General features: G+C 35.7%; 2 protein-coding genes across 2 annotated transcripts; one reads left to right on the forward strand and one right to left on the reverse strand.

Annotated features, from left to right (window-relative positions):
* LOC135682875 (uncharacterized) lies at positions 1 to 7,021 on the forward strand. The gene is made up of 6 exons (XM_065197955.2): positions 1 to 270; positions 2,414 to 2,551; positions 4,019 to 4,338; positions 4,572 to 4,759; positions 5,026 to 5,170; positions 6,400 to 7,021. The coding sequence occupies exons 1-6, from the start codon at positions 54 to 56 to the stop codon at positions 6,706 to 6,708; spliced, it is 1,317 nt and encodes a 438-aa protein (XP_065054027.2). The 5' UTR covers positions 1 to 53; the 3' UTR covers positions 6,709 to 7,021.
* A 360-nt stretch (positions 7,022 to 7,381) lies between these two features.
* LOC135682873 (protein C-mannosyl-transferase DPY19L1) lies at positions 7,382 to 26,259 on the reverse strand. The gene is made up of 26 exons (XM_065197952.2): positions 25,951 to 26,259; positions 25,752 to 25,776; positions 25,008 to 25,095; positions 23,001 to 23,138; positions 22,185 to 22,305; positions 21,152 to 21,245; positions 19,719 to 19,776; positions 19,072 to 19,163; positions 18,633 to 18,705; positions 18,047 to 18,073; positions 17,428 to 17,505; positions 16,788 to 16,840; positions 15,996 to 16,029; positions 15,071 to 15,127; positions 14,441 to 14,521; positions 14,016 to 14,117; positions 13,157 to 13,228; positions 12,519 to 12,619; positions 11,767 to 11,788; positions 10,968 to 11,087; positions 10,312 to 10,413; positions 9,973 to 10,014; positions 9,533 to 9,563; positions 9,331 to 9,430; positions 8,742 to 8,867; positions 7,382 to 8,254 (listed from the first exon to the last, which is right to left on the reverse strand). The coding sequence occupies exons 1-26, from the start codon at positions 26,114 to 26,116 to the stop codon at positions 8,110 to 8,112; spliced, it is 2,148 nt and encodes a 715-aa protein (XP_065054024.2). The 5' UTR covers positions 26,117 to 26,259; the 3' UTR covers positions 7,382 to 8,109.
* Positions 26,260 to 26,281: the final 22 nt, after the last annotated feature.

Below are 26,281 nucleotides of genomic sequence, written 5' to 3' on the forward strand. Positions count from 1 at the left end.
GAACCCCCTGAAACAAGAAACCTGTTGTAGAACTGCGCCACAAAAAATACATCATGGCTTCTGATCAGGACGTAAAGTTTTTGAGGAAGGACTTGCGAGGTTATGGCGTTGCCACGAATTTGGGCTTCAACGAAATCATAAAAGGAAGGATTGCAAATGGAGAAAAAATCCATCATATGGCATTTGGGCAGTCACCTTTTCCAATTTATGAAAATGCTGTCCAGGCCTTGAAAGATCACGCGAGTGAAAATGAGTATCTTCCCGTAGCAGGTGAGTGGACGTTTAGTTTCAGAACGGGTAAATAGCGAATATGTGAAACGCAACAGCTCGGGTTTCAAACCTGTAACTTTAACAAAGAGTCTGCCATGCCTTTCAAAGCAAACTTCTTTCATATATGGACCTCAATGCAAATGGTTTTATTGTTTTTAAAAACGCACCAAAGAGCTCACGTTAAGCATCTTATGATTTATGTATTTGCGGTGAATATGGCATGGCCATTCTTAACTCTATGGGCATGGCATGCCTATTGCATGCCAAATCCAAATGACGGGCTTTTGTTTTCTCTATGACTTGAACCTAGCCTGCGTGTCGACTCAATGGAGGGAAAAAATCCAGAGGCGGAGGAATGGTGCATAAAACAGTATCTCGGTCCAATTTTTCTGACGTTTTTCCCCATGTACAATGTCAAAGCAACTTTTGAAATTAGTATTACTCTATCCCGGGTATGCTGTTGGAAGCGACCCTTGAGCCAAAGTTGAAGACATCTTTCACTGTTTTTACTCGCCCCAAACCCGGTCCCTCTTCTTGTGCTTAAATTTACTACGTGGCTGACACCATAAACAGACTGTATTCTCCAATGTTAGACTAAGCATAGTGAGTTATACGGCCTACTCGTGAGTTTATGTCACAAATGCATGTAGCGTACGGGGTAGAACTGAAGGTTAAATGGAGTTGAAAAATCCACAACACAGCAAATGTCCTATTTAGTCCCTTCTCTATCAAGCAAGTCTATCAGAGAAAGCTTCCCCTCTCCAAAAAGAAATCTGAAATAAACGCCCTCCTATACCTTCCTATCAAGTACCTCCCAAACATCATAAATGAGAAAAAGGCAAATGCAAGTACGATGTTTCTCTGGCGCGGATCCAGACCGGTTGCACAGGTTTCGAAAAACAGGTCAAATTCTTTTTCAGGCTCACTTTTTCAGAGATAAAATTTTTTTGAACGTCTTTTCTATATCATTTTTTAAAAAGAGTTATGAAATAAAAGGAGAACAAACTATTTATATACTGCTTGATTTTATTTGATCTATTTACCAACTTATTGGGATATAATTTATCTAATTGTCTATTATTTGCACCATTTCAGTAGATAACTTTTGCATCATTGCAATGTCTGCATTGTAGATGTGTTAACATGGCCTACTGAAAATAATCGAGACAAATTAGATGCACATTTCTGTTCAGAAATTAAAATGTTCTCAATCAATTCAACAGCTTCTTGTTATTCGCATCGATGTGCACTTTGAACCAAAGGTCACCCTTCCTTTCTTACCTCAACGTCTGTCACTAACGTTTTAGCATGACTCCGCCCCTCCCAATTTGTCCTAAAAATCAAGAAGCAGTTTTTTGAAGGTCGTCGAATTCTCTGTTCTGAGGTTTATAGTAATTTGTTAAATTTAGTCTGGGAGATGAATCTTTAGCCATTCAAGAAGGCTGAATTTCAAAAATTTTCTTTGGCGTCGGTCCCAAACAGGGTGGGTCCTCCTATATCACTAAACTTGATTCTCAGCTCCCCTCCCAGGTTCATTTTCAGCCCCCCCCGTCTCTGAGAAGAAGATCAAATGGACCGAGTAAATTTAGTTGCGGCAATTTAGATAAAGTGTGGGCAACACAACCGTAAACGGGAAAACCATCCCGAAACCGGTCAAAATTTTGGCTGGATCCGCGCCTGTTTCTTGTGTAATATTTCTAATTTCTAATATCATGACTGATCGGAAATATTTTAATGGCGTGAATAATAGCACTTGCAAATAACTATGTATCAAGATGATAGATACAACTCATTTTCCTGGTATTAAAAAGAGTTTGATACAATTCCTTGTTAGCGGGAATTAGCTTCAAATTCTAATGAAGTTTACAATAAAATTAAGCTGTATTCATTCGAATATTTTTGCGGAATATCTGGCAAGAAACAAGAGCTGATAGAGCCACTCTCAAAGAATTCGTATCTTTTGTATTCCCAATCAAACAGCTGAGTGGTTTGTGCATAGCTTTGTGAAAAGGACCCTTATCAGCAAAATATTGTGACCGAGATTTTATCGACTATTCTGTGTCGACCTATCTTATTGGGACCGTAAACCTCATCGATAAACTTTTTCAAACCATAAATACTTTCAATCGTTGTTTTCTCCAAGGTATCAAGCCATTGCGTGAAGCCATTGCCACTTTTCATGAAAAAACAGATGATATACACGGCATATCCGCAGAAGACATCATTGTTGGCCCTGGCACAAAGCAGTTGTCTTTTCTGTTTTTAACTGTTTTCAATGGAGGTATGAGGTATTTTGGGTTCGCAAATTGGCAAGTCTTTTAAATAAGTATTTATCTTGAGATATTTTTTGATACCCAAATGAATTCTTCAGCAATAAACTTCTCTGAAATATAATTTATTGTCTCCACATCAATCGAACCCAAATAATATCAAAACGGAATAACGGTCTTTATCAGAATTAATTTTGCCGATTCAGATAAAAGCCCAAAATGGGAAGGCTAGGCCGTAGGCCTTCCAATGGCAGAAAGCATATTCCCAATGCAGGCTGGCAACAATTTTAGCTTCGCGGCATATGAACATTAATGAATTAACAGTTTGAACCTTTTGTTCTTTATTTTTTTTAATTGCTATGATATGCAATGCAAAGGATGTCATCTATGGGTTGGCCATCTTCAAGTTGTCATTTTCATTAGACAGAAAAATTTTCATTCATGCATTTTTCCATCCATCCAGAAAAGGATTATTAGGAACATCACAGAAGAATATTAATCTCAAGAAATTTGACAAAAACAGAGACAATTCTAGTTTGGGAGATCTATTTTTAGCCATTCTAGAAGGCTTGATTTCAAAAAATCTCTTTCGCGTTGGACCCAACTATGGTGGGTCCTCATATGTCACTAAATTTGATTTTTAGCCCCCCCCCTCAGTCTCAACATTTACAACTTATTTTCTTCATGTTCATTACATTTACATTCACGTTCATGGTTTTATATGTTTACTCTCATTAATTTTGTATTGAAATGAACGTTTCTTCCATTCACGTGCACACTAATTTGCACCAAAAGTTCCCAGAATCCCCCACTATCATTCCAACCCTCTTTTATCAATTCTTAGAAATTTGAAAGATTTGAACATTGTTTTTGAATAATTTCTTCCAAGGAAATGTACTTACATAAACTCCCAAGAAGCGCATTCAACCGAACCAGATCTCAAGTATAACTATTAAGACGACTATCTTTAATTTTTCTAGCCTCCTTCCCTAATTTTATTTCAACCATTTTGAGCAATGTCATATAGAAGCATTTCCAGCCTCTCCGTCCTTGTTCCAACCCCCGATTATTATTATATCTAGCAATTTCTCCCCCCTCCCCTCATTATTCTAACTCACCTTTTGTGGACCTCGAGAGTAAATAAAAAGGAAATGATTAAGAAGAAGAGAAATTGTCAATATTAATGCAAAGAAGATGCATATGAATAAAAATAATCATGAATCTGAACGATTATATATCACTTAATTTTGCTACAAATAAACAACCATGAAAGTCTCCTTTCTGCATAACACATCTGGTCCAAACAAAGTAATTTAGCAAATATATTCTTATAATTAAATTCAAATTTTTGTCTTTTATTTTAATGAAGGCGGTAGCATTGGGATTCTTGCGTAATTTTGAACCATTGACAAAGCTCTACCAACGACATCAGCGTAAATGCTACGTTGGTCCTTTCTAAGAGACACATCTACTTCTAGACGTTTACTTGCCATCTCCTTGCTGGACAACGTATAAGCCACAGACTGTTCTTGCTGGCAGAAACTCAATCATGATCGAAACAACATTTAACAATGGATGGAAGATCGATCCAACAGAACTCAATAAGAAGTTCTCTGAAAATCAAGGCAACAATAAATTGCTCATACTAACAAACCCCGACAATCCATCTGGTGCTGCCTACACATCAGAAGAAAACGCAGCGATCGCAGAAGTTTGCAGACGACACAAGGTTATCATAATAAGCGATGAAATCTACTCTCTACTGAATTATGACAAAAAACACGACAGCATATTCAAGGTAAACAATCATATTCGAAGATCTAGGAACGCATGCTCTTCTTCCACTCTAGAAACCATTTTTTTAATACTGAAGATAATTTTTGTCATGGGTAAAAAGGTAATGTTAAAAGGAATAGTTTCTAGAGTGATCCTAAAAAAAGACCCCAGCATCCCTTGGAGGTAACTTTCTTGACAATATGAAGTTTTCATTGAAAGCTGTTACCAAAATGAAGCTTTAATTATTCTTCTTAGCATTACCCTGAAGGAACGATACTCCAAAATGGGCTTTCGAAGTGGGCATCGGCTGGTGGCTGGAGGCTGGGTTATCACATTTACCCACAACAACTTGCAGAGATCAAGGCGGCGGTAAGAAGCGGTGGAAGTCATTCCTATAGCTGCGCAGGCGCACCAGTACAGTACGCGGCCCTTGAGTATTTCAAGTGAGTCATATAAATATCCCTCAATAAATATTTGCTTCTTCTTTCATTTGCAGTGTCGAACATGCTTATTTGATGAAGACTATGTTGTTAGCCTTTCTATGATCTTTCTCCGAGAAAAACAATTTTTAGGACCCTGATAAGTGGTTTATGCATAAAAGGCTTTAATTCTGTAAAATTGTCTAATTAGTCGTTCGAAAATTGATGTACTGATTAAAACTAGAGAAGAAGAAAGATAGACATTTATAACTGACTTCGTTTTATCACAGGTTTGATAGTGGTTGCCAAGAATATGTTAGTCATTGTAATCGAATTCTGAAAGCATTGTCGGAGCTTGTTTGTCGCAAGTTGACCTCTGTTGGAGTGAAAATTGCTCCGCCAAAAGGAGGATTTTACATGATGCCGGATTTTGAGGTTAGTGCTTTAATCCGTCGGTCTCGTGAACACCTCCATTTAACAAGCCCGTCGAGGTTCTCTTTCACGAGAGATAGAAGGTAAATATGGCAGGGGGACAGCAAAATTTTTCCTTTGACTGACAAGGGATTGGTTGAATTTGCAATCATGTTTGCCGCGCTCGGGATAAGCTAGGAAACGGTGTCAAATAAGTGAATTAAGATGTATAGTAAATTTGTTCATTTCTCAAAAAAACTACCCTAATTGTTATGTAATCCCAAATTGGAAGCTCTAGGCTAGAAATGAAAAAAATGACTATATCGTTAGATTTTTCGAAAAATGTCTCCGGGTCATCAAATTTCTCACCGGGAACTGTTTTCACCAGGCTTGTTACACAGACAGTATTTAGGTGGATTAAAAAGAACAGGTTACAATTGAGGTTAAGGGTCTTTTTGTCTGATGCAGAAACTGTAAATAGTTATACTAAAATCATTAGAAAGCAATGAGAATGATTAAGTTTCTCTTAAACAGCTTCTTAAATGCTAGTGACATTTCGCTTTTATGGTTATAATGGTTTTATGGTCTTTGACATTTGGAAAGATTTGTTTATTGTTATATAAGGTATGCTTGTATAAGGTATGCTTGTATAAGGTATGATTATGTAAGATTTGTATGTTGTCTGAGTGACGTTTAATTATCAGTAAAAAAGCCGCCAGTTAAAGGTAAAATGTAGGGGGAACGAAAGCAATTTTCAAGGAGAACAGGTAGAGTGGGGCGCAATGTCCAAAGAAAAGAGGCACAATCTAAAACACACATTCTAAAAGAACACCATAAAATGCCAGTGAAGAGATATGGCAAGTGTAATATCCGCGTTTTGCTTTAAGTTAAGACTACTGTTGTTTTGGCCCCTGCTCGTACCTGTTAAGGCCGGTTTCCACTTGATTCGCTCTGGTCGCGCGACTTGGCGAAATCGAATCAACAAGTCAGCGAATCGGCGAACGCGACCAGTCGCCCAGTAGTTCAACTGATTTGAACTACTCAGCTAACGGTCGCGCATTCGCAGCGAATAAGGATGCCCAAATGTGCATTCGCTCAGTCGCGCGACCAGAGCGAATAAAATGAAAACTAATTACAGTCTTTAGAACCAGGATCTAATTACAGCTATTTGACGGGGGTAAAAGCATCTTCTCATACTCAGCCACAAGGCTATAGCATATGTGCGGTGTATAATCCTACCCCTTATTTCATAGGTGGTTCGTGGAGCACTGAAAAAGCGTGGTATATTGACAGGGAATGCCATGCAAGATGCCTTACTAAAAGAGGCGTCCGTGGCAATTATGGCTTGCGGTCCAGCGTTTTTGCGACCAGTCGAAGAGCTTACATTCAGGCTGTGTTACATAAATTTTGACGGCTCAAAGGCTCTTGCTGAGAGTAGAAAACTAGGTTTTAACGCTGAAATAACAGATGAATTTCTTCAAGCTAACTGTTCGCAAACACTTGATGGCATTGAGGCATTGGTAACATGGACAAAGAAACACTTGACTGAGCAATCGTCTTAAGATGACCGCCGTTGGGGAAATAATAAAGTACAAAGTTTTGATTTGATTTAATTATAAGTTAAAATCAGTGAGCTTCCCAATACATGGAATTTTAAAAAATTATGTTTCATTCAAAGTTTAGTTAACATTTTGTTTTGGGTTTGTATATTCATTTGTATAATATATGGGCATGGCCTTTGTCTCTTCGTAAATGTAATTGAAAAGCAATGAATTTTGGACATATTTTTAAATAATTAGCTAATCATTTGAAAGACAAATATCAAATTTGGAAATTTATGTAAAAGTATACATTTGCAAGCAAGAAATTTTAAAACTCGTTTGCATTTCCGAAATTCTAACCTACTGTTCATCAATGGTCAAAATAATCGTGTTTCTGGATTTGAAAGAAACCGCTTTTTATCGGCTATTGAACTAAACGGTTACTGAGGAATCTCTTCTCGGGCTATTTCTTTCCAATTTCTATGCCACGTTTATTGAATTGACGTGGGGTGCGGCATATTTACTTTCAAAATTGAGTGCAATTTAGGTTGCTACTGATTTGATATATCAAACGTTTTTTTCGTCACATACTCTTATAGTAACAGGAAAGCAACATGAAACAGCCAGGGCTACCTTATCTAACGTGATATCAACGAACTTCAGAGATGCAGTGGAAAAACGAAACGGCTGAAAGATTGAGACACAGAAATACTAGCGAATTATATTTTAAAGATGTTGACAAGTATGCACGGATTAGAAATGCAACTGGCGCTATGCTGAACATACATCATATTGATTATTCAACTCAAATTAAAACTAAAATCTTAAATTTCGTCGTGCTTATAGCGAAAAAATATTCTAAAAGCGTGCAATGGAATGATTCTGTAGGGGACACCTTTTAGTCGCCATACTTGCAGCACAATAATTTCAATGTGAAACGGTATAACAATCTTTATTCACAACTAAGCTTAGCTTCATCCCACAGCTACATTCAATTACAAAACACTTCAAATTTTAAAGGAGCTACCATTTTATGAAGCAAGGCACTGCATTCTGGCCAAAAACGGTAAAGGTGCGAGGAAAACATATTTTATCGTTAGAATAAGTAAACTGATCACGAACAGCATTGCTGCTTAATTCTTCAATTAAATCGCAAGATAGGGGAAAATGTGAAATAACTGCATATGGTCATTCAAAAGATTTCGTAGCCTAGGACCTGGTAAAAGTATCCAAAAAGTATCTGGCAAGGCTGAGCTCCATAATAGAGAGTGAGCTTGCACGTAAATACCCACTCTTGTGCAAAACCAGCAAATGCTTGGAACCTTTCTCGATGGCTCATAGGAGATATTCTCGATGGCTTATCGACTTGGATCGTCGATATCTTTATTCACTGCAAAAGTGCAGGACGAAGATTACTAGTTATCATACTTTTAAAACAACATATTGACTGTTACTAAATATCTTTTTAAAAGGTCTTGGGTGTTCTCTCAAAGTGCTGCAGCAAGCAGGTCGGTCTTTGTTTGATGGATCTTCGACATCCCAAACTTCAGGCAATGCACAGCCAGGTCTAATTGAAGACACATAATTTTGATAAATGACTGACATAAAGATATTTAATAAGAAATTTTGAGCGATTCAAAAATTCTAGCAAATAATATTTTAGATAAATGACTCTAGGACATAAATGTATTAATAGGATTAATAGAAACGATAAATTTCAAAGAAACTTATTAGTCTTATGAATAAATGACTGAACATCCAATTTAGGCTGAAAAAACATCTAAAAAGAAATAGGGTTGAAACTTTTCAAAGCCCCAGCATCTTCGTCCAGCACATACAAAGATATTAGAAAGTTAACAACCTCCATGTTATATCTTATAAGCAACAATTTGCGGGCATCATGATGATGGTCTTAAGATACCGAATTTAAGGTTTGAATACTAAGTTTGCTCACATCACTGAGTATTCTAGATACAATCAAAACAAAAACCTATTCAAATGATTGACGTTGAGTAACCTACGTAGCATGCAAAACCGTGGCTTAATAAACTCACCTAAATCTTCTTACACACCACGAGTCTTCCATGATCAAATGAGTAATTTGCATCGATTTTAATGTTTTATGGACCTGACTGCAAGGCTTTCTGCTGTAAACTTGGTATACCATCTTGGTTCTTTCCCTATAAATTTGCCATGGTTAGAATCATTTAAAATTTTCAATGGTTGTACAACGAAGCAGGTAGTTTACTTTAACGCTCAAGATGTCACACAACCCCTTGACTGTGTCTTGGAACATTGTCTTTCCTGCCAAAAGCGAGATTGAAATGTCGTTTTTCTCACTTGGACATGATTCGCAAGAACAGAAGATCCTCTTTCCTACCTTCTCAGAAAAAAGCTTAACCCTTACGAAAACAAACCGTTGAATAGGCCCGCATTTCATGGACTTTGCCTTTGTCAAGGGACCAATGCTACAACTCGCAAGTGCAAAGACATATAAAAGGGTACGCACAAATAACATAGGGTTACAGTGCATGAAATCAACTGCTTTGCGCTGGATGGATTCCCAAAATTTGACACTACCAAATCCTACCTTATGAAATAAAGTATATTAAGATTTCATGTAATCAACATAGTAGTATCCACCTGAGTCCAGCATCTTCATAATGGGGATGATTCACTATTGCCCGGTTGGTTGTGAGTTTTACAGATGCCATGGTCGGCATTGCACCAGCAAAAACAGCCGCTGAGGAAGACAAAAAATATCAAATAACATCTTTTCAGAGGAACAAATTATGGTTTAACTGTTTCACATAACAATTTGAAGCCAAATAAAAAAATAACTGACTTGATTCAGTATTTTGCTGTATCCACTCAACCTAAAATCGAAAAATAGTATTTATAGTGAACTGGGTAACAGAGTGGTAAAATTATGACGTCATTCAAATGCGTCTTGAAAATTTTGAAAATTGGACCATATATTCTGTAAGAGAAGCAAATAATTATATTGAGTGTGCAAGATCAGTTTAACCTGTTAAAAGTCTGGTACAGGTATCCCTCTTACCCCCAGTACAACGTTGTTCAGTTTCGAAGGTATTGAGAAAATAAATCAACATTGCAGGGGGACAAAATTTTGTAAGCAACCGTGATCTATTGATCAGGTAGTTTTAGATTTGCTTTGTCTCTTTGAATGCCGTCAGGGGATGGCGTTCCAGCAATTTTTGGCAATGATTGTCCCTATAATCGAAATATAAACATTGAAACTGTACTAAAAATCTAGACTCATACCAATTGCTCTTGTTCTGGATTATTGTACTCTCCTTTTGTTTCCTTGAATAGAAAATGAGATGATTCTTGTCTACAATTATTGGATATTGTCAACTTTTGAAATTCCATAATCTTAGAGAAAAAAGTAAGCTAAATTTATTTTATTTGAGCAATTACATATGGTGTAAAGAGATATAAAAAAGAGGCTCTAACACTTTTATTTCGAGCAATTTTTTTCAAGTTCAAGTAATTATAAAAAGGGTTCCAAACGTTTTTTGATGTTCATAAGGTAGAGATGTACTGTAAATGGATAATGAACAGTGACCAACAATCAAGGACAAGGCGAAAACGAGCACTTACGAATTGACCTTTGAGGTTGGCGATTCCCTGGACTGACATTGCAGCTATCAAGGCGATTATCAGTGCTTGGTGATGAAGTGGGTTTTTGATGAATCCAAAAAGCTGTCAAATGCAGAATACATGTGTCTTTGAAAACGTTTTCAATAAAAGTTTCAATTTTGAAAATTCATAGACTTACTGAATAGAAACAGAAAACGTGAATATTGGAGTTCATTGATGATTATTTCGTCACTGCTAACATAATTTTTACGGTATACTAAATATTATCGTAGCGTAGGTAGTATCATCTGCTTGTAATTAAGTGGAAGCAAAGAGTTCCAGCTTATAGTAAAACTGGAAGCAGCGAGGTTCACTGTGGAGTGCATGGAAGTGAAATGTGGTATATTTTCAAAAAGTTATCATCACAACTTTGTGACTTTGCTTGTCGGTTATCAATTTAATAAAACAAGACAGTCCTCCCGTTTCACAGATGTTGTATTCTAAGTGCTTAACTACTTAAGCAAATGAAAGAGCTTTTGCGATTGGTATCATTTGAGAATAAACAAAACATCTAATAATTTATAGTGTAAACGTAAGCAATGGAATGAGGAGATGTGGTGAAGAATTTACCGATAGTAAAAGCTAGATAATAATTGATACATAACATATTGATGTACCTGTCTTGAAGCCAGCAATGACGTCATAAGGCACAATGCAGGTGTTCCAAACAGCTTCAGCCGCATTATGATGATAGCCATCATAACAAAGGCAACTGATTGTAGCAACAAGTATACATGCTAAAAGAGGTTAATAAGAACTATTTTAGATAAAGTACGAGAGGAAGTAAAACTGGATAATATAAGCTACATGTTCCTAAAGAGTAATATCAGACCTGGGAAATTCCACAGTTTCTGTGAGATTCGTTGGAAATCCAGCAAGCTTACATTCGTTAGATATACAATATTTGTTGAATCGTTGGATGTGCAGCAAGATAATCAGAAAATTCGATTCGTAATGTAGAGAGTCCGAGGAGCATAGAAACTGGCTTGCGTTCCCCTCTTATCAAAACGAGCGACGGACAGAAATCAATTATGTTTTCTGGTGCCAGGATCTGGAATCAGTTGGGGTCTGACGTCAAACCTGTTTCTTCTTTCAAAAATTTCAAATAAGGATTTAGAGTTTATACTGCATGCTTGTTTTTCCCTTTCCTTGCATTTGATAATGTTTTTTATTTAAGCCTCTTTAGCATACATTGTTAAACTGTAAATAATTTGATTTGTAAAGTTTTTAAGGCCCCCCCCCCCAGGCTGCAAAGCAGTCAGTGACTGGTGGCACTACCGTGACAAAAGAGCTTTAGGTGAATTAATGACTTAAGGGGCCACCCCGTAAGGGTATACAGCATACACCTAAACGGAAATGAAGTCATTAAATGTTCAAAATGGCTCTTGCGTTACCATAAGAGAAAATTCATATTACCTCAGCATGTGGCTTTGTAACCCTGGAGGAGAAAAAAGAAACCATATTAAACAGGCAAATGACATTATGCATGATGCTTAAAATGCGTCGAACTCTTGCCATTTTCAAGCCTAGCCTGGGATTGCCAGCTGGTAGCCTGGATTTTCAACTCCAGATAAGTTGCTTCTGGAGAGAAAAGCCCGTAGGCCAAATACTAGAATGACAGCGGTTATACTTTCCCGGAAAATCAACACGAGGGAGTACTACATACTAATTTTCTCGAAGTATTCCAAGCAAAAGACGGTAATTTGACCGACAAGGATGCATAAGATATAAAAACAAGGATAGATAAACAAGGAAGAAATTTGAAGAAATAAGTAAAAATTGGAGAACAAGAAAAATGAAGAAATTATCCATAACTTAGTCTGTTATTCGTTTTTCACCGTCACTTTATGTCGCAAAAGGAGAAAAGTTAGACAGCTTGCAGTTCCTTCCAGAAATTAGAGACGATTTCTCAGAAAGAACCATAGATTACCCCCCTTTCCCCTCCCCACCCACCAATTGCTGGGTTTCAAGAGACTCGCAAAGCTCTGCAAGATAATCCAGGACTCTTTTCAACAGTTTTAAGAACGAACTTTGAGACAAGGAAAGGTTGTGTCATTCTAGTCAATAAGACAAGTCACAAAAATAATGATTATGATTATGATCAAAGTTATGACAAAATGATTATGTCATTATGATATTATGATGATTATAATATGAAAAACCCATACTCAAAGTTTTCATCTTCATCTGTAGATACTTCACTCGCACTATCAGAAGACTGTTGATTTTGAGACAGATTAAACCAGTAAACAATTTCATTCTCTACGACCTGAAATGCGAGAACCCATCCGTAAGTAAGTAGTAGGCTGTAGATGAACTGGAGGCTATTTGCCACTTTTTCATAATTTTTTTTGGACACAGAAAAACAAGCAAGAGAGTATTAAACATCTTAGACAACATGTCAGAGCTCAGAAATCATGGGGTCAATTACGGCGATGAAGGTAATTAACATAACAAAGGTGGCCAAAAGAAAAATAAGAGGCCCAAAAATGCATTTTCCTTGGTTTTTGGGATAGTTTTCAAAGCTCCAGGTTTCCGTAAGATAAATGATAAACACTTCTCTAGACACTGCAAAACACACAACAAGGACTTGGCTAATAGAAATGGTCAAGATTCGTAAGGAGCAAAATATAACTTTATAAGGGTATAACAAACCAACGGTAAGTTGGCCTTAGTGACAGGCCAAACACACCAAACAAGTTTTATGTTTCACGAGTGTGTAGTATTGCAACCACTGAATGACCCTTTATAGCCATTTTTACTTAAAAGTAAATAAGGTTAAAAAATGGCAGCAAAGATAACTCACTTTTGCAATTAACACAGCTGCTGCAATCACCGCGCTTGGTAGCAAAAGTGTTTTTGTCAATTTCCAAGGAGTCTGGAAAGAAAAAATGATTCATCAACTGGTTAAATTCCACTCAACCTCTTCTAGTGGCTTAAGGGTCGTATCTAAGGAACTGGCTTTGCCAAGACGTCTACAGTTGTTGGGCGGATTGCATAGGGATTGAGGACATGACAGTTAACGTAAGGGAAAATCAAGGCAACATGATATGAAAGGATTGCCAAGGAGCAATTCTAATTTGACTCTCTCTTCCCACTTCTGTTTCTTCCAGCCTTATTTGGTAATACTGCAGTTTATCTCTCTATACCGATAGAGTAGCAAAACGATGACATGTTGAAAATATATTTATCAAAATTTTTCAATTTTGACCACATGAGCAGAAAGAATACATGTAAATACCTCGGCTATATATGGTAGATCATTATAAGCTTTAGAACGAGGACAAATTGGCAGTAGTTTGATGGGGGAAAAGCCAGTACTCGTGTGGCCAAATCTCAGACAATTTGCAATATATGTAACTGGTTTTGCACATTTATGTTCCATTTTTGGGCCTTTCATGGTGTTCTTTCGGGCTATATGCTCAAAAACCAAAAATTCGAAAATTAGATTTTCGTGACAATCTCATTTTTGCACTCTATTTCCTAACACCTATGTTAAATAAGTTGAAGCATCTCCAATCAAGAATAGAATTGTACTTTCACATTATCAATACTCAATTCACTCCTAATAATAAACAGTCTAACAACAGAAGTTGTTGCGGTGATATCAGAAAATTAACAAATCCTCTGAATTCATAAATCCAAATGGTAGGAAAACTACATACCTCTGGCTCGAGAAAGTCAAATTCAGGTGCACATACATATAGTAATGTATGAAAGTCTTGGTAATTTGAAAACTTTGATTTCAAAATATCGAATATGTGCGCCTGAAAGCAACGACAATATCAAAGTTAGAAAAAGTTTAATAGTTAGAAAAACAAAATATTTAGAAAAAGCAATGGAAAATAACATAAAAACGCTATTTATGTTAATAACATATCATGATTTGAGATCCTGTTTATGTTTGAAAACAAACACCACTTTATAAAAAACAGAAAGACAAACAGCCGGCCAAATAAGAAACCCATCAACCTGAAAATGGTTTAGTTAAAAACAAAATAGAGAGATTTATCAAACGTTTTTCAAAACACCTGTGGTAAAATATAGTGAAATAAAAAAATCGCTAGAGGGAAAAATGAGGTGCACTTACGTCATCTTTTATATTAAATAATTTTGCAATCCCAAATTTCGTCACTAATGATCCAGTCACGAATATCAAACCCTGTACCCCCTACAAATGAAACATCGAATAAAGAGAAACACGTCATACTTACAAATGAAGAGTAGTGAATAATTTAAGAAATTTTGGTATGAATAACTCTAGCATACCAAAAGGCCTTCTGTTGCCATCATCTAAACTCACATTAGCTTCCCAAAGGCAAAAGGGGGAATTTAGATGAAGCTTTTATGAGTGTAAAATTTTGTTCATCAATCACAACGTTTTTCATATAAAAAGCGTTATCTTTGAAGTACTAGCAGCAACGAAAGTGTAACATATTATTTCTGCTTTTAAAGCAGCTTAAGGTTTCTAGGCAGGTTCTTGAAGAGTGAAAAATATCTGCATTGTACAGTTAATGTGAGTTTTACCACCATATTCGAGCTTCCCGTTTAGTTAAAATATTTTAACTTCTATACGATATGAACTAATTTATACATTTTCATGGATCATGAAACGTATTCTTATCGGAAAGCATTTGATGAAATTTAAAGAACTAAGTGATATAAAAACATTAGTAAGTCTTCTTACTTAAAACAAATTTATAACCACTGTGTTACTTACCCATATTAAAATCCTATAAGGAAGTTTTTCGATCAACGATTCACATTTAACGATCAGCTATAAGACAATGAACATGGATTAGCGACACTTTTTATCAACAACGGACAGTCTAATCGTAACAAGAAGCAATAGAAAAATTTAAAATCTCTTTAGAATTATTCGCAAAATATCAAATATTTCTGCGAATAAAAGATGTCTTCCGTGACCTTCTTGAAGGCCTTGATGTTATTTGAAGTATTGGAAGAATGACAAAAATGTTGGGATTTGTAACAAATGAAGGAGATAAGTCTATAAGAAAGCGATTATTTCTTAGCGTAGAGTTTTCGATCTATGTTCTGACGTTTTAAACTCTGAAGAGTGTCAGACGAAAAGCTTTAGTTTACTAAATGTTTGCTTTTTTCAAAGCCATTTACAAGTTTTGTACCACCAAAAGATTGAAAGCGATGACAGTAAACCAATCTGATAATATTTCTCAATGTATATAAGATTTTTCTATTTGATTATGTTAGGAAAAAACTCATGAACCTAGGCCCCCACAAAGAAAAAGAGAGAAAGGATTAGGAAGCGAGAGAGGAAAGATCAAGTTTATTTACTTTTGTTTTGAATAAAGACAGGTTGTATGTGATAATATTTATGTTAGAGTTGATCTTGGTGCGAAGATGACTCAGCGGTTAAGGTCGCTGGCTGCAGATCCAAGGATCTGGGGTTCGAATCCCTGCCATGAACAAACTTGCCCTTAGAATGAGGAGAATCGCCAGCTGAATATACTTTATTTATATAGGAATTATGAAGTTTGGTCACCTCTAGAGGAAGGCCCAAGACCAAATCTTCTTAGAATCCTAAAACCTGCCTTTGGAAGCTAGGCAATAAAGAACAGTAGCTTTAAAACAATATCAATGATCACAGAAAAGGAGACAATACTAACCAATGTCATTATAGTTGCCGATACGAAGAAAGAGCTGGAAAGAAAGAAGATATTTGACAATTTTTCAAATGCTTCTCCGTAAAGACTAAAATCGATCAAGGTAAACAAGCAATGGGACTTCATGAGCGTATGATATTTTCATTTTGTCAAAAACAATATTTTTTAATGTTCAGTCAATAAAGGAAATTCGTTAGTGATCTTAGGGATTTTAAAGACTCGAGATGACAGAAAGATAAATATTTCATTCATTTGATAATCATTTCTCAGAAACCAGAACTCAGATTTAGTCAAAAACCTTTCACTTCCATCTCGGTCATTCACGAAAATTAAACAACAAGAATTTAATAATGTCCGTGAGAGATTGAAAAGATTCTTTCATTTCTAGGGCCTCAATTGACGATGTTAGGAAATTTCTATGCTCCAAACTTGAAGCAGTGTTGTATTGTTCTTATTAACCATCTTGCTGAGATTGTTTGAAATTAATGCCCCCTGAGTAGAATTGGAAATATTTCTCTATACGATTAATACCGAATCTTATCTATATAGATTTCAGAAAAAGTCACAGTTGACAAGGTAAATACTATATCCCCTATCCCCTAAACTTGAACAAAAATTGTTCGTCCGAAATTAAAACAGTTTTTAACCTATGGTCCAAAGCCTTTTCAGCTCTTATAGAGTGCATCGCGAAAAAACTGTTGAAATGGAGACATTATAATCGCAAATGAATTGAAACATTGAGATATTGAGAAATTACATCATTGTTTTAAAACAGCAAATGAATGTCTACAATACCTCATTAAGAGAGAGTTTGCAAATTGAAGAATAAAATTGAGAAAATGAGCAGCCTGCAAAGAAAAATGTAAACACTAAAACAAAAACCTTGTAACTTTGACACAAAAATTTGAAACTACAACAGAAGCGATTTAAGGAAAATGTTGGCACAAGAGGAAATCTTAAATTCAAAAAAACAAATCAATTCAGCGTTTTTATGACATCCATGAAAAAGAATTTAGATTTTTTAAGAAGCAAAACTGATTTAGCTAGATATACTATAATTTTAAGCCTGTATTGATAGGTAAACTAAAATGCTGTAAAAAACAAACAAACAATACTCGAATAAATTTCAAATGAAGCAGAAGGTAAAGGATATAAGTTAAGATGCTCAAATGAAAATAATGCATCTCACGAAAATTAATTCGTGATCAGTTATATTATATTAATGTGTGAATAAAGGAGAGGCCACGATAGCAGGCTGCTCGATGGACTCAGATGGGAATATTGCGGCGAAAAATTGATAAAATGTAGCAAATAAGTAACACCGCAACGCGACGAGAATAAACAACAAAAAACACACATAAATCAGTGATGGCTAATGTATTTCGCCCCGGCAAACGGGTTTTCATCGGAGCGAAAAAATTGGATATTTACTTACCAGTAAACCGTGGACGATACATAACGTCTTATTTGCCGAAATAAATTTCAAAACATATAACCCAAACAAGGCACAAATCTGTAAAAATAGAAAAAATTGTGTAAATGAAAAGGAAAGAGGAATTAGCTCTTGAGTTAAAAGTGAATTCTCATAAGGCGGAAACTCAACTTAAAAACAATCATCAAGGTTTATATCTCTTTACAAATGTTTTATATTTTTGGTAATAATATACAACATTTTTCAGAGATATATTTGAAAAAGCAGAACGATTTAATTAATTAATTTGAAAAATAGTATCTTACAAAAGAAAATCACGGTGCAGCGATATGCATGAAACGGCTCAAAATATTGAAAACTCAAAAATAGAATGAATATGCCACGAGACGGTAACACAAAAACTTATGCGATAAGCTCAAAATGAAACATTTTAAAATTCTGATTTTTTCTCCTGTTATCAAAAGCTTTTCTGAAATTTCTGACAATGTCGAGCACACAACTCTTTAATCCTATTTTCAGATAAAAAACATCAGTCGTTTCACACTTCAAAAAAGAAAAGGTGGATTTATGCCTGATAAAGAACTGGGATAAAAGGAAATGGGATAATGGCAATGAAGCTCACCTGTGTCAACAGTGCAAACTGAGCAAACTAGAAACAAAGGAAGGGCAAACAATTGATTAGAAATGGAAGTTTCTGAATAAATACGAAAATCAGAACATTTCTTATTAAAAAGAATTTGGAGTTAAAACCTCTGATCGATTTTCTATGAATGACATAATCAATGATTTTTGGTGTTGACTGCTAAATACTTCACAAATATTTCCGAAAGAGAAAATACTGTTTTAAAATCTTATACTGATCTAAACAGTGCATTTTAAAATGCCAATGCAAGGAAAATGTGCATTGTGTAAGAAAAAGGTGGTTGAATATTATCTAAAAGTGATCATTTTTGAACGAAGTTTAATTTTTGTTAGTAAAACATTTCACTAGCAAATGTTGCTTCGCCAACACAATATCGTATCATGATAATCAAGAACATCATCCAGGATATCATTTTGACGGAATAATTTTGTTTAGAATGGAGCCAAATTATTTTCAGCTTTGTATATGTTACTTGCTCTCATTTTATGCATAATGGGCACTGGGATAAAAATAACACAGAGGTAACTGTTTGAAAAATGCATGGTTAATTATGATTTTGTATTACCTGCCAAGGAAGCATGAAACATAGTGTGACCATAGATAACAATAAACTGTGCTTCCAAGTCACTTTCTGCAATCTACAAACAAAAGCATCAAAATGGGAAAAAGTTTCTGAATTGACGAATATTGTTGGTCTACAACGGGAATGTTAAGAAGGAGGCCTCAACGAAAGGTTATTTATAGCTCAACTCTTCGGGTGATGCAATCTGCAAAAATAGCAGAAGAACGCTGGGTGGGCAGATAAATGACTCCAGATATGTTGACAGTGCCAATCAAATCGTAAAAGGCCTGGGAGAATTAAGGTTCTCAAACTTCGCAGGTTCTTAAAAAATAAGTAACTTGTTTAAGGCCAGCTGCTGAATCGTGGCAAAAATATTTTCTCATTACTTTAGATTAGGCGAAGCAAAACTAGACTGATTGAAATATGACTGGTGCCTACTTACTTCAGGATGTAAACAACGACGAGTAGCTGTGCTATCAGAAAAGGGAAGGAAAAACTTTCGCGCAAAGGCGGCGTCCACATGATCCTTGTGCACTAGAGACATAAAAGAGAAAACACAGTTATTTTGCTTTAAAAGTCTAGTGTCTCGAAAGTTTGAAAAAGCATATATTCTGTTAAATCAGTAAACCAAAACATTCACTTTACAATGGAGAATCGTAATTACGCGACGGAATGTGTTTGCAGAAAAAAAAAAATAATAGAAGGCGTTACTGTCCTCAGTAGATAATTTCGCCCTCTGGATTTTAACAAAAATAGACTTGAGAAAAATCTATAGTGTCATTGCATAGAGAAATTAGGCAAATATTTCTATCTTGTTGATCCAAGACGGGCAAGGAAAGCGTTAGTTCCACGAAAAGCCTTTCAAAGAAAGATACCACAAATTAATAAAATTGCAACGCAAGAGCATACCGGCAAAAAGAGGAAATGGGGTATCTATAATCATCCAAGAAGGGCCTACTTAAACTGGATTAACTATGAAATTCAGTAACTGTTGTTATGTGTAAACAAAATGAATATCAATGTATTTAACGAAATTATACACAAGGAAAGAATCTAAATTGAAGATAATAGTATTAAATTTCTAAATACCTCCCCATGGTTGTAAAAATACGAAGCAACGGCTAATATTCCACCAAGTGCACTGTTGCTAAAAAGATAGACAATAGGCGTGTGAGGGTAATGAAAGCTGATGTGCTCTGGTAGCAAATGGAGGTTGGATAACTTGAATAGCGTGAAACACATGCTGAGGTTGGTATGGTTTCTGATAGCTTGAAACATTCTATGACCCTTTTATGAGCAGAGCGATAACTAATAAATAAAAATAGCTTAGTATGTAAAAATAAGTGACTTAGGGCGTTTTAAATTCGAGGGGAAAAATCACCGCCTTATAATTTCCATTGTTTTTTCTTCACTTTTAACATTTAACAAATGGGTAGTCCTTTCATAGCTAACATAAATACATCACTGGCAAAAAATTATTCAATGTTTCTTTCTGAAGGGACAGTGTGTCTTGCATAAAAGTGCTACACGTAAGCAAATAGAATCATTGGTCCATTTTTCATGTAAGTAAGAATGTCAACCCTTTCAACACCCTTAGGTTTATGACATCATGATAACATGGCAAATACGGTATTTTTCATTTGATACCAAAAAGAAGATTTCCAAAGCAGCAAAAAAACTTCCGTTAGGTCATAGTCTATGGGTTCTTAAAGTAAACTTTATGTTTAAAAAAGATAGGTCAGTAAACAAATTTGTATTATTTTAAGGGGAATGATTAGGGGCGTGGCAATTTAGTTGATGCTGCACATTTTATCACCGCCGCCTCCCAGGAAATCAATATTGATTAAGGGATAATGTTTGAGATGTAAAACGTGGGGAAATATTTGTCATAAAACATTAAAAGCTTAAAAAATAACTTAAGGGGATTATCATATGACAAAGAAAATAATTTAAATTTGGGTATCAAAGCACTGCAAACAGTCGGGCAGGGAATATTTGCACGGAACTGACAATATCTAAACTTATTCAACACGCGGGAGATTTCAGTGCGCTCATGGGCACATAAAACACTGCTCTTTCTGGAGGGGACAATAGAGATCGTTAATTAATTCCTTAATCTACAGATAAAAGCGTTCGACTTGGAAAGTTTTGTCACGAAAACAAAACTGCAATCAACGAGTTCGACGATAACATCAAGCGCATACTACGCGGCAAGCAAAAGAAATGATAGCGGGGCTGCAAGGTTAAAGAAATGCCAAAATTGATATAACAGTTAAAACATATAATGAAGGGCATTTAGCGATGGCGGACACCTTCAAGCAACGGAAAATTTTTTTTCCCTTCATAAGAACTGTGTGGTAGCACACGTATTTTTTAAAAACGTTGAAAATTGTGGAATTACTTGTGGAACCAAATGTATTCAAAAAGTTTCATAGGACAATGAATTTGGTAAATCTATTAAAATCTGCATTTTGCAGGCTTCAGTGCCAAATCTAACCTAATAATAGAACAGAATTCCTTACCTCAGGTAAAATCCAAGTAAAAACACCAAAGACATCATAATGCCATTAAGCCAAAAAATTGGATAAACATAAAAGAAAGCCATGTCACCCATTCCTAGAAATGAAAATGGCGTCATTATAGAATGACAAAACAGCAAACTAAAATTCCCGAAAAATTTAAACCTGGTTTGGAAGTAAGGAGTATACTTATTGGGTGGTTTGCAAAACAAAATTATCTCAGATAAAACTACATTTAACACATATTTGCCTATAATACTTCTATACACATTTATATAATTGTTTAATTCATCCAAAATACTGCAAAACTGGTCATCTCTCATAAACATGCATGGAAAGGGAGTGAAATAGCGATTAATGTGAAAAAATAATCTAACATTTCCAATTTTAAGATTCGGAAAAATTATCAAAAGCATCTGTTCTTTGTTAACAGAATCTGAATTCGACAAGATCAGCCAAAAACGCTTTTTCCACGGAGATTGAAGTAAAGAAATGCTTAAAAGTAGCCATACACGTGTACAAAGGGCATCATATAAGTATACCAGTTAAGTTAAAGCAGTTCAAGGCATTGAGAAATCAGGACGTAGTGTCAGCGTCACGAAATGGAACCCATCCCACATATTAGGATCGCTTTCCAAATTTTTCTACACCAAACGAAAAGATACTGCAGAAAGGAAGGGCGGCGGGGTTAGTTGAATGTGTGAGGTAATAACGGCTTGATTCTAAATGATCTAAATATCTATTAGAAAATATGGGGCTCACAAAATAAAATACAGGATGTTAATCAAATCATTATACGTTTTCGATTTCTTTGATAGCAACGGAGCGTCACTGACACTTGCTAAAGGGCATTGTTTTTAAAACCTTTTCAAAAGGCAAATTAATGGACCCCTCTCTACCACCAATTTCTATTCTTGTCAATCCAAACTTTTGCAGTTGGTGCCGCCCTTGACTGGATCGACTGATGACATTTCAAGGTGTCAAAACTCCAATCCTTTAACTAAAGCTGTAATTGCAAATATCTAAGTTTACAAACCTTCACAGCTCTGTACTGGTGGTAAGCCGTAGCCTCTGTTAACAGTATAGCAAACTTTCGAGTTATATTTAAATACTTCTGAAAACCACTCGAAAGCTCGAAATGCTGCACCTAAAACCACCTGAAAAGTAAAGAAGAAATGGCCTAGTCATTTGGGCGTACGTCCAAAAATCTAATAAATGCAAAATGGCTTGAAATGTACGATACTAAGCTATTGCTGGCAGGAGTTTTTAGGGGGAGGGGAGGGAGGTTAACGAGTGGAGTCACTTAACTTTCGTGGATAGCTTACACAAAGAAATGATGGTGATTCTACAACCAACGTATGTAATCTCAATTTAAACTTTACTACCTGCAGTTAATGGTGCCATTTACCCATAAACACGACATAAAACGAGTTTTTCAACTTAGCTTTTGATAAAAGTCTTTGAATGACAATTAGCAAGTGATAAACAGTGTTGTTGATAAGAAGATAAAATCTGGAGTCATGGGTAGTGGAAGTCAAAACCATGGTCCTTTAGTGTTTCAAATATGTTTGATGGAATTATTTAAACTTGGTTAGGCTGACAACTCCTTTGCATGAAGCAATTTGGAGAGCGAAGTAAACACATAAAAATATAAGATTTGAATTTAGAATGGCCTGATGTTGCTTTTGGGTCTTAAAGTGATAGCTATTATCTCAACATTGCCATTTGCTGTGGATCAATTTCCTTTATAAGCTATATCGAAAGCCATTAACAATTATCCATAAATCAAAGGCCATAGAGTACAGACAAATGTAACAAATTACTTGCTATTTCTTCAGGATCAAATACTTACTTCAGGATAAAGGTTGAATCTCCTTAGTACGTTCACCTTGCTTGGGTACTCTGTGATGTTACATGATGTAACCGAGCGAAGGCCGTCCAAAAAACTTGGAGCAGTTACAATTGTTTTGTAGTAGGAGTAATACAGACCCTGCAAAAAGAATGGCCTCTTGAGGTTATAGCTATTTTACAAAACCTCCTCTATGCTAATGTACATTATTATGATATGCTTATGTACAGTCGATCATTTTCTTGCCAATAGTTGGTATTACATCTAAATGCCTAAGGGAAAGATATCATCGAGGAGATGCCCGTTTGGGGCCGTTCACTAGCATGTTTCCCATTTGTTCTGAACCTTCGATATCGCGATGATAAAAGCAACCTCAATATTGCTTTACCGTATTTGATTTGATTTTCATCCTAGAATTTAAAAAAGATATTACAAACATTATCAGATATTACAAAACAGCATCCTGCAAAACTCAGCTCTTTTCCCATGGTTCAAATTCAGCTTGGTGCTTGCCCGTCATTTCGTTAGTTTCTTTGCTTGTCTGACTTTCTTTGGCTATTTTTACAGTGTAAAACCGATACGCTCCACGGTGTTTTTCCCTCTTGTTTTTCTCGTATTTCCTAGCTGAGGATATAACATCAAAATGTGCGTTTTTAGAAAAGTGGGGCGATTCTTATAGTTTTTTTCACAGCCACATTCTTTACGCCCCTTCAGAAAAGCTCCATGTTTCATCAAAGAGAGGGGTTACTCAAAATTCGTCCCCTTCCTAGCTTTTTCATGACCTTGATATGTTTTATGCTTCTCTCCAACGGCAGCCTAGTTTGGGGATTCCCTGCAAGTCGATTGACGCCTAAATGCGAAATTTTTGAAGTCTACAGTCTAGCATGCTGTGTAAATTATAATTCAATACGTCTTCAAATGTACAGCACTAAATGTTGAAAAGAAACGTCTAAAAGGTACCTATGAGGGCTTTTGCCTAGCGCCAACAAAAGCTTGATTTGTATTTCAATATTTCATTTAGATTAAGCTAAAGTAAATATCTCTAACAAAATGTCAACCTCATTCAACAGAAAGCCGTCAAATGTGAAATCTCAGAGCATAAAAACGACAGATGGTACATCAGAGAAGAGGAAGGCGGGAATCCAGCGCGATGACGAAAGATCATGTTCTCTGCCTATTTGCTAATTTTCTATTTGTATATGGTATAATAACCGGACCAATAGAGCCAAGGATGCATGTGACCCAGACCATGGAACTTTGTAACAAGCAAATCAAAGGAAACTTTAACTCATAAAAGAAAAAAGAAAAGATTGGTGACTATTTTCTTTCATTTATACCTGTTAAGGATGATGATATTAGGATAAGCAATGTGAAGACTTTCAAAGAGACTTTCACATTATATAGTTAAAACTCAGAAAATGGTTTTCTGAGACAGCTTCTACGTCTCAGGCTATGAGCCCATCCCAGTTTTGAGAAGCAGCATTTCCCTGAACTGTGCACCTATAATAGTCTAGAGAGTTTATATACAGAGCATATATATGGAGCACTTTTAGAGCATCCAGAGACCATGGTCTGCAAAAAATTTTCAGACCCCTTCTATGTCCATCTCCATGATACTTTCTTGTTGCAATATATTTGGGACTTGAGAGTTGATTAGGTGACAACCACTGGTCTATAGATAGCTTTCATAATTCATAATTTGTCCTAATTGAGGTATCAAAAGGAACTTTATACACTTTGGGGCCAAGCCCTCTTTTTCATAAAGTTTTTCCAGTTTTTTTAAAGTAGGGAAACTTGAAAGAAAACTTGCCAAACAATGTCAAATTGTAAACTGATATGAAATTATTCATTGTTCATAAATCTGTGGAGGTTCAACACTCCAAAAAAACTGGTCATCTCAATACTTCATGAAGGGCTTTAGCTGCAATCATCATTTCTTAAAAATCAAATATACACAGAAAAATGGAAGACAGTTGATATAATAAAAATCCAAAAGCTAATTATACATACCATTTCTGTGCGAAAGGACAGTTCTCTTTCTAGTGTTGACAGGTGAGAGAAAAACCTTTCATTTTCAAACATTCTTGATATATGGGCACTGTCAGAAAACAAAAATCAATTTTCCAATTGCGAGAAACCTGCATACAAGTCTAGTCTTATTAAAAGAGATCTGCACATTAAAGTAATTGTTGCAACTTGTTGAAATTAATTTTTTTATAATATCAACATATCAATATAAAATAATAGGTCATTAAAATTAGCTCATAGAGAAACTGATTAAACTGACAACTCTATGTTTTGTGCAAAAAGTAACATTCAAGAAGAAAATTAAGAGGGTCTCAAAAAGGCAAAGAGCATAATCCTTTGTTATCGCTAATAATTTTATTTGATTGCTAGTAAAAATAGAGTATCATTCAAGGAAATTTCTTGAAACGCAGTTTCTTGAAAGATTATCCCTTAATGCAATTTTCAAGCCACTGCTGTTGAACATAGTAAAGCTCTGACTTGGCAAAACTTTACAGTTTGCACAAATCATCCACGTTCCATGTATTATACATAAACTTGATGCTAGTTTATTTCGGCACCTGAGATAATAAATATTACCATACACACGTGTGTGGCTGTTGGTAAGCTAAACAAAGGAACAAAGAATGATGGACGATCGGTTGACAGGTAATGTGAATGTTCCTAGTAAAGGAAATTGGATGCTTCTACGTAAACAAATTGTAAATCATAAATTTCGATATCACTTACTTGTGCAATAATCCCGAAACCAGTGCTGTGAAATACAAAGAAAAGCGGATTAAGAAACACGATATTTCAGCATGATATTGCAAGAAATACACACAACTGACCTTGTGATGTAGTGCTGAAAAGCAATCAAAAAGACGAGCATAGAAAGGGAAAAGTAATTGCAAAATTGCTTAAGATAAACAAGCATGGCTGTAGTTACCTAAGCCAAATATGAAAAATCCATAGCCTATATTTTTTCTGTTTAGGAGAGGGTGCGAGATGAAGTCCTTCTTATCTTTGGTTTCGGCCCCTCGGTGCTTTTTCCCTTTGGCGGTCTTCCCATTTTTATGGCTAACTGAGCTACCTGTTTTATTCCTTCCTCCCATCGTTGAGTCTTGGTAATGAAAAATTGTCCAGATCCAAGTTGGCTGAAAATTTCATGAGATGGCACAGCCAAGAAAGCAGAATGCCTCAAAATATAATTCAAACAGGCACTGAGTTTGCAATGTTGTGCTTATCGCTACGTCGATGATACCTGATTGGATTACACT

Source organism: Rhopilema esculentum, chromosome 16, assembly GCF_057945365.1.
Source record: "Rhopilema esculentum isolate cy_ngs chromosome 16, ASM5794536v1, whole genome shotgun sequence".
Lineage (NCBI taxonomy): Eukaryota > Metazoa > Cnidaria > Scyphozoa > Rhizostomeae > Rhizostomatidae > Rhopilema > Rhopilema esculentum.

Excerpts from the sequence above, each read along its gene's own strand:
- LOC135682875 (XM_065197955.2), top strand. The coding sequence starts at position 54 with ATGGCTTCTGATCAGGACGTAAAGTTTTTGAGGAAGGACTTGCGAGGT. Across the intron at positions 271-2,413 it reads TGAGTATCTTCCCGTAGCAG|GTATCAAGCCATTGCGTGAA; the intron begins GTGAGTGGACGT and ends GTTTTCTCCAAG. Across the intron at positions 2,552-4,018 it reads TTTAACTGTTTTCAATGGAG|ACGTTTACTTGCCATCTCCT; the intron begins GTATGAGGTATT and ends ATCTACTTCTAG.
- LOC135682873 (XM_065197952.2), bottom strand. The coding sequence starts at position 26,116 with ATGGGAGGAAGGAATAAAACAGGTAGCTCAGTTAGCCATAAAAATGGG. Across the intron at positions 18,074-18,632 it reads GTTTCATGCTTCCTTGGCAG|TTTGCTCAGTTTGCACTGTT; the intron begins GTAATACAAAAT and ends CTTTGTTTCTAG. Across the intron at positions 10,414-10,967 it reads CATTGCTGGCTTCAAGACAG|CTTTTTGGATTCATCAAAAA; the intron begins GTACATCAATAT and ends TGCATTTGACAG.